The sequence below is a fragment of the Monosiga brevicollis genome, genomic scaffold (assembly GCF_000002865.3).
Source record: "Monosiga brevicollis MX1 MONBRscaffold_12 genomic scaffold, whole genome shotgun sequence".
Taxonomy (NCBI): domain Eukaryota; class Choanoflagellata; order Craspedida; family Salpingoecidae; genus Monosiga; species Monosiga brevicollis.
In genome coordinates this window covers 1,104,073-1,112,140 of record NW_001865049.1, presented here as the reverse complement: position 1 = coordinate 1,112,140, position 8,068 = coordinate 1,104,073, and the positions used below count along the sequence as shown (strand labels likewise).

The 8,068-nt window shown below is 54.1% G+C and overlaps 1 protein-coding gene across 1 annotated transcript; it reads left to right on the top strand.

Moving 5' to 3' along the window:
- Positions 1–3,132: 3,132 nt before the first annotated feature.
- On the top strand, positions 3,133–6,150 carry MONBRDRAFT_37376 (uncharacterized protein; the record flags this gene model as incomplete). Its single annotated transcript, XM_001746467.1, has 3 exons — positions 3,133–5,379; positions 5,471–5,627; positions 5,711–6,150. 3 exons carry the CDS (start codon positions 3,133–3,135, stop codon positions 6,148–6,150), a joined length of 2,844 nt encoding a protein of 947 aa, XP_001746519.1.
- Between the last annotated feature and the right edge of the window lie 1,918 nt (positions 6,151–8,068).

Sequence of the window (8,068 nt, the reverse complement as noted above, 5' to 3'; positions counted from 1 at the left end):
TTTTTGTAGGATAGCCCTTGATATACGGTTGCTTGAGGTGGCAGACCTAACAAAACGCCAAAGCCAATGCAAACAGATAAGAGTGGTACAATAAACATGCCAAGCTTCTCAAACAGAGTCTTTGCTCGATCGCAAGCGTACCTCCAGCCATGTGGGTGTAGGTGAGCGCCAGCTGGTTAAACTTGCCCACAAACAGAAGCCATTCCCGCACGCGGTCTTCTCGAAAGGTCAGCTCTTCATCAGCTCCTTCTGGCCCCAGCTCTGGGCAGATAAACTCTTGCCGCAAGCTCGGATTCTGGCCAATGTGATCAAATAGGGCCCGCTCAGCTGGGCTGCCACGGCCCACCCACCAATTCTTGACCCTGTTGGTCCGATCCTCCTTCGACCATAGCCGAGCATACTCGCCAATGTGTTGCTCTCGCAGACCAGATCCCAGCAAGAGATGGGTGTCTAAGACCTCCTTCATATCGTTGCGCATCTGCGCCAGGGCGGTCCCAATCTCTGTCACGTTGAGTTCAACGCCTTGACAAACGATGGTGTGCAGCGCCTCGTCCGTCGTGTCCCCGTCCGTTTGCACGTCAATATCCACTCCAACCTGTCCCTCGTTCGTGCTGGCAGAGCGAGCCGCCGTCATGCGCTGGCTCAAAAAATGCACCAGCCGTCCAGACTGTAGAAAAGGCCTGAGTTTACCCGCAGTGGCCCATCGCTGTGCCTTGCCAAACCGGAGCAAAAACAGCTTGAAAATGTAAATCAGGCCGGCCAGCGTTGTGGTCCAGCGCCGGATGTCCTGCAAGACACCGCCTCCCTTGGACACGGCCGTGCACAACAAAAACACGTTGACAAAGTGCACCTTGTCGTTGTCAAAGAGGCGTAGCTCTGCATTCACCAGCGCCAGCCACAGGGACGTCAGGGGCTCGACAAGATCCTTCCCGTTCAGTCCCGCATCCAGCGCCCCTTGCACGGCCAAGGCAGCTGTAGTTATGGCCTCCCCACGACTGGCAAGCACCTGGCTCAAAAAGCTGGATGGCTCGGGGGCTGGCATTGCGTCCAGTAGCAGTAAAAATTGCACCAAGCGCGCCCCAATGTTCAGGTATCTGCTCATCGTGTCAGGAGATACTTGGGGTAAGGATTGCGGCTGAACTTGAAACTCTTCATCTTCGAACAAAGACGCCACGGAAGCAGCCGCCAGACCGTGCTGGGACAATTGTTCGTGGGCCTCCCAGAAGAGCTCTTGCATGCCCGCCACAAGTGGTGCGGGTGGGGTGTCATGACCCAGCTTGAGGATTTGCTCTGGGGTCAACTCGTTCAGGATCAGCGTCATGCCCACGCTGTCGTAGAACGGATGCATCTGGTGAACGCCGTGCGGGCAGCGCTTATCCTCGGCCTCTGACGCCATGGCCTGGGTGCTTGAGATGAACTGCTTGAACCGCTGCTGTTCCTCCAGTTCCTCCTCGTTCTCGCTGACGTCGGCTGCCGAGGCGTCGTGGCTTTCTTCGACAATGACCTCGACACAGCGGGCTCCAGCACCACGCAACGGCTTTTGCAGCTTGACGCGTTGAGGCGGCTGGTTGGTACCGGGTTCACCAACATGCTGAGTGCGAAGGTGGTATTGTAGGCTTTTTTTGGTCGTAAAGCATGCCCGGCAAAGGGGACACTTCACGCCATCCAGAATGTGGATACCTTTCAAAGGCGCACGTGGCCCAGCTTCTGCCTCGGGGTCAAACGGTAGCTCCTCGGGCTGCAGTGGGCGCAGGAGTGCCATAGCTGCATCTACGTCCTCTTGGCTACAGCGTATGTGGTGCTTTTTGAGCAGATGATGGGGCACACTGCCGCTCAGGACATGGCCACAGTTCGTGCACACCGGTGTGGCGAATGCAGACGTAACAAGGCATCCAAGATTGGCCATGAACATCCGAGCCCCGGCCACGCCGTGCTGTTGGTCAAAGTTGACCACACGTTTCATTGTACGTAGTCGCCTATGTTTGCGACGACAGGGTATGCTGTCGACGGGTGGCGCTGAGTGTGCCCTTTGGACGTGATTGCGAAGGTATCCCGCCCGATCGTGACTGGACGTGCATCCTGGTGCTGGACAGTAAAATTTGGCATCCACTTGTCGCTCAACTCGGCACCTAACACCGTCAATAATGACGGTGGTGCTTTGTTGGTGCATCTACAATCAACGGACGTTCATGAGCATTCGTGCCTGATCTTGACACGGGCAAATAAGGCTTCTCACACACCTGGCGACAATGCTCATTTCTTGCGTGAGCGTTGGGAAAGGTTGCCGCGCACTGACGACAGGCAACTTGCCTGCCTTGCATGACTGAGCTGTCAATGTCCATCGTGGCCACGACAAGACCACTTGGTTATCTTGAAACGATGAGATGAAAGATGGTTCGTTCAGGGAACGCCAGGGCTGAATCACAGGGCAGCCTCGGGCAAGCAATCGCCAAAGCTTCGAAAAAAAAAAAAAAAAAAAAAAAAAATGACAAGAGACAGTGACAACGTCAAAACTTGTAGCGACAAGAAACTCATTCTTCACAAAACGCGAAACGGCTCAGACTCAAACAAATGATCATCGAAGTCGGTTCGGAACGTCTTGCTGGCTGGTTGTGATGAACAATATGACGGGCGCAGAGAGAGAGGGTCATCGTGGCATGGCAGCGCATCAAAGCAAACAACGTGCGCAGCTGGCTTGTACATGTATATTCCGACCATCTTGTTTTTTTTTTGGCCAACAAGCGGGTCATCTCCTGCGGAGAACCACATGTACATCTAAATCAAATTTCGGACTCGGACTCGTAAGCATGTTCTCCTTGGCATGGGAAACAGCAGTCTGTACGTTGCTTTTGCCCGCAACGGTGCTTCACGTTTTCTCGGCGCAGAGATCACACACACACACACCTCTGTTTAATTGGCTTTCTTTCATTCTTTCCCTTGTTGTTGTTTTTTTATTTGGCAGCGCATAACAGGCACAGCAACGGACACAGCTGCTCAGCTGTGGCGGCGTTTTGAGCTGTGAATGCTGAAGCTAGATGCGCAAAGTAGGCCCTGACCCGTTTTTCTTGCCTGATCCCGTGCCACGACGACTCATTGTGGCGCCGAATCTTGATGCGAGCTTGGCATAGGAAGATGGTGCGCGCCCTTGTGCTCGCCCTACTCCTCACTTGCCAGGCCATAAAGGCGCAATGGATTGCAGGTGGTAGCCCGACCATGTACTGCGAATCTCCTGAAGTTTATGGTGGGGTTCGCATTCATCTCGCAGGATACAACGCGTCCTTGGCACCTAGCATCACGAACCAATACTACGCCAACTACAATGCGTTTTTTGATTATGACAACTATCTGCAACAAGCAGGCAACATTGGAGACTCGACTTGGTCATCACCCATATTGTCTCTGAGCGACGTGCGCGGCGTGGCCCTGGAAGGCCACGTATCTGTTATCACAGTGTCTGTCAAGTTTGCCGCACCCGGATCAGCATATGATCAGCCTGATTTTTTCCGTGTCACCCTTGTATTTCTGGGCGGTGAGCAGCAGAATTTGGAAACTAGTGATGTCCTGTATGTCACTGGAGCAACTTCTGGTGGCATTATTACTATGCAGACGCCTATCAACGGCTTGGAGCTGGGGGTGGACCGGAACTCGAATGTGCTCAAATTTACGAGCACCTTTTCGCTTCATGCCGACACCGAGTTTATGAGGGTGGATTATGACTTTGGTACAACGCATCGAGATGAGTACTTTCTGTTTGGCGATCTTGTCGTACTAGGCTGTGACACAGGCGCCGATTGTGATCAGTGTCCTGAGGGGTCGGAGCTTAACGCCGAGCGCAGTGGCTGTGACACTTGCGCTGCTGGTAGCTATCGCTCGGCTGGAATGAACGAGTGTGCCGTGTGCGCGGACGGCACCGAGCCGTCAGGAAACCTAGCGTCGTGTGTGCCGTGTTCAGGAGCTGCATATCGTGATGCATTGAGCATGGACCAGTGTGCGGCGTGCCCCGTGGGCTCAGAGCCCAACTCGGAGCGCAGTGGCTGTGACACGTGTGCTGCTGGTAGCTATCGCTCGGCTGGAATGAACGAGTGTGCCGTGTGCGCGGACGGCACCGAGCCGTCAGGCGACCAAGCGTCGTGCGTGCCGTGTTCAGGAGCCGGGTATCGTGATACATCGAGCATGGACCAGTGTGCGGCCTGCGCCGTGGGGTCAGAGCCCAACTCGGAGCGCAGTGGCTGTGACACGTGTGTCGCTGGTAGCTATCGCTCGGCTGGAATGAACGGGTGTGCCGTGTGCGCTGATGGCACGGAACCGTCAGGAAGCCAAGCGTCGTGTGTGTCGTGTACAGGAGCCGAATATCGCGATGCGTCGAGCATGGACCAGTGTGCGGCGTGCCCCGTGGGCTCAGAGCCCAACTCGGAGCGCAGTGGCTGTGACATGTGTGCTGCTGGTAGCTATCGCTCGGCTGGCATGAACGGGTGTGCCGTGTGCGCTGATGGCACGGAACCGTCAGGAAGCCAAGCGTCGTGTGTGCCGTGTTCAGGAGCCGCATATCGTGATGCATCGAGCATGGACCAGTGTGCGGCGTGCCCCGTGGGATCAGAACCCAACTCGGAGCGCAGTGGCTGTGACATGTGTGCTGCTGGTAGCTATCGCTCGGCCGGAATGGACGGGTGTGCTGTGTTCACAGACAACAACGTCCCGACGACTGATGATGCAAATCACCATAGTTCCAAAAAGCCTCGTCAAACAGGGCTGGTTGCTGCTGGTGCCAGTGGTGGTATCGTGCTGTTGGTCATTGGTTTGGCTTTGCTCGTTTACTTTTGTAGGCGCAGGACGAAAGCGACCTCAGTGGGTTCGGAGAATATTTACGACCTTTTCGAAGTGCACGATAAAGATGTGTGGGAATTTGAGAGGCACAATTTATGGATTGGCCCAAAGCTGGGGAATGGTGCCTTTGGTGAGGTGTTTCAAGCCTGGATTGCACATCAGTCCGCAGATGGAAAGCAAGCTTGTGCTGCCAAACGACTTCCACCTGGTGCATCATACGAAGCTCATCAGGACTTTCGGGCCGAGCTGGCCCTGATGAAGGAGCTGGGCACACATCCTAACGTGATTGGCCTTGTTGGGCACTGTTTTCAGGACGAGCCACCCATTTTACTGGTCGAGCTGGCCGAGTTAGGGAACCTTCGGGACCTTTTGCGCAAGGGCCGGGCCTCTGAAGGTCGTGCTCAGTCACATTCTGTTGGACAGTTGATCGAGTTCTGCCGTCAGATTGTGAATGGCATGGCTTTTCTGGAACAAAACGACGTCATCCATCGAGACCTTGCCGCTCGAAATGTACGAAGACATCGCTTGGCCAAGTTTGAGTTCAAGCACCTGTGTGTAGGCTGAGCAAAGCACCAACCACAGCGTTGCGCCCGTGCGTTTTGCGTGCCGACACAAGGCTCATCTGTGTCGAAACATGACTATGTAGGTGCTGGTGGACCAACAGATGACGTGCAAGGTCAGTGACTTTGGTCTGGCAAGGACGCTGGATGGTGAGCAATACACAACAACCACCACCAGGCTCCCTGTAAAGTGGATGGCCCCAGAGAGCTTGGGGAGACGAATTTACACGACGAAATCCGACGGTACGTCCAGGCTAACCTCATGTCCTTTTGTTGTTGTGATGAATGTGATCTGCCTCAGAGGATTGTCTGTGTGTCAACCTTAGTCTGGGCCTTTGGAGTGACCATGTGGGAGATCTTCTCGTTGGGGGGAACCCCGTATCAGGAGTACCGCAATGCTCACATTTTGAACCTGCTGGAGTCTGGCTATCGTCTTCCTGTGCCAATGCAAATGCCATCAAAGGCACACGGGATCATGCAGCAATGTTGGTCGATGGAAGCCGAAGAACGACCGGCCTTTGCAGAGCTCATCGGATCGTTCACGGGCTGGCGCTCCGAGTCCCTTGGCTGTGCGAATAACGGTGAAGTTTTGTATGAGACAATTGCTGATGTGCAGGAGGCGCTTGAGGACCTTGGTCTCCACGCCCCTGCCCATGGTTTCATCAGCGGCGCTCAGCCTTCAGTCAGAAAATTACCCAAAGCCCAAGCCGCATTCGATGTCGTGCTCAATCAGCGGGACGCCGACGAAATGACTGAGGTTGGTTGACTGCTCTTTTGCAAAGTCTGTGTTGCATGAGTTATAGACGGACCCGGCAGCTTGGCAAGGGAAACAGTAGCAAGCCTTGCTTTTGCCAACACCTCTGAGGGGTTATCGGCAGAGAGTCTCATGACGGCTACGGTGTTGCTGCTTTGCTTTTATTATTTACATGTTAATCTCTGCAGGCACCTTGGGTGGAAAACAAGACGTTTCGCGGCAATGCGGACTGTTTGCCTCAGTTGCATGGCAGCCCTGCCGTAGCGCAGGCTCCAATGGATCACCACAGGGTTGGTGGCCATGCCCATACTGCACTCGCACGGCATGATCCCACTTGAAAGTGTGGCAACATGTTTCCCACTTCATCGCCTATTCGATCGTCTCGGAATAGGCACCAGCAAACAATCAGGTTCTGTTCCGTGTCAACGACATTTATGATAACGAGCTTGGTCTTGGTCAGCAAATGATTGAAGTATGTTGCAAAAAGGGACCATCCAGTGTGGCGCTACGCGTAGCGCCACCGCTGCGACACCAGCACCTTTACGACAACGAAGACGGCTGTGGCCAGATGTTATCTGAGGTCTGTCTCAAATGTCATTGATCCCATCAAGTGCATCAAAGCGCGCCTGCCGATCTTGTCGTAGCCACTTTCGAGCTTACAAGCGAATATGACCTCCGGTAGGGGCCACATTTTGGATGTTCGGGCGAGTCGCTCTTGTAACACAGGCACATATGAGCCCGGTGGTGCAGGAGACAGAGGCTTTGCAAATTCCTATTTCCGGTCCCGTCAGAACGAGGATCGACCAGAAACCAAGGGCTACCGCACCCGTGATACAAACTTTTAGTTTGCTGTGTCTGCAACGTGGCCCGCAGCAGCGCTGATGAGTGTGCCCAAAGCAAGAATGACTGACGCATTCTCCGTTATGCTTGATTGTAAATGACCGCAAAGAATTCCCTCTCTACTGAAAAAAGAAAAAAAAAAAGAAAACCTGTGTACAGAACGTGTGAAGCCAATTGAGTCTGCAGTGGCGCATCTTCTCGCTCTGAGCAGCGTCGCCCAGCAGGTGCTCCTGGGCCAAACGCCGTGATGGGAGCGTTACAGAGACCCATGTTGCATGCGTTTTTGTCGTTGATAAAATCAAAACGCTGCTTCTCACAGCTCACCTCACGTGGTGGTATTTGCCTTTGCAAGATTCTGTGCCATTGGGAGTTTCGATACCGCTCTTTCGGAGAAAGCGTTGGATTTCGCTACCAAAAGCATCACGTTCTCAAATGACGACCCAAACTACCCAATCTTTACCCAAGTCTTTCCAACCGCGTGAAGAATTTTCCGTGTAAAGCCCACTAATGTTTGGTGTAAGAGCCTTCTCATCGACCCAAAACAGAGCATGTATACCAACCATGACAGATATAGTGACAAAATCCCACAACGTTTAGATGCACAAGCCCAAGCCAAGCCTCATCACAATCCAGTCGCGTTTAGGCAGAGAGCACATTCAGCACACATCCACACACAGACGCATTTCATTCCCGAATGGGAAGCGCCGCAGGTCAAGCGAGGCACACTTTCCTCGCCAGACACAGCATTTGGACCCCGGGTTTGCGCTGATATCCAGACCTCTGGGTGTGGCGTCAACTGGCGTCTCGCCTTGTCGTGTGGATGACGGGCTGCTTTCAAACTGGCTGGCTATAACGGTAAGCGCAGGAACATGCTCTCGCCAAGCCAACTCTGGCAGCGAGGGAAAGGTCAGAGGGGCGCTGTTCAAGGCGAGCAAGCGGCGGCCCAGTGTCTGCTCCCTGTCTTTCGTCTCCCCATTGCCCTCGCGCGTTTGCTCGCCCGCCCACCGTTGCTGTTTTTTTTCGGACCCCCTTCCCTCCCGTCCGTCATTTGCCTCATTCCGCTGTCCCGCGCTGTTTTTCCCATCTGTAA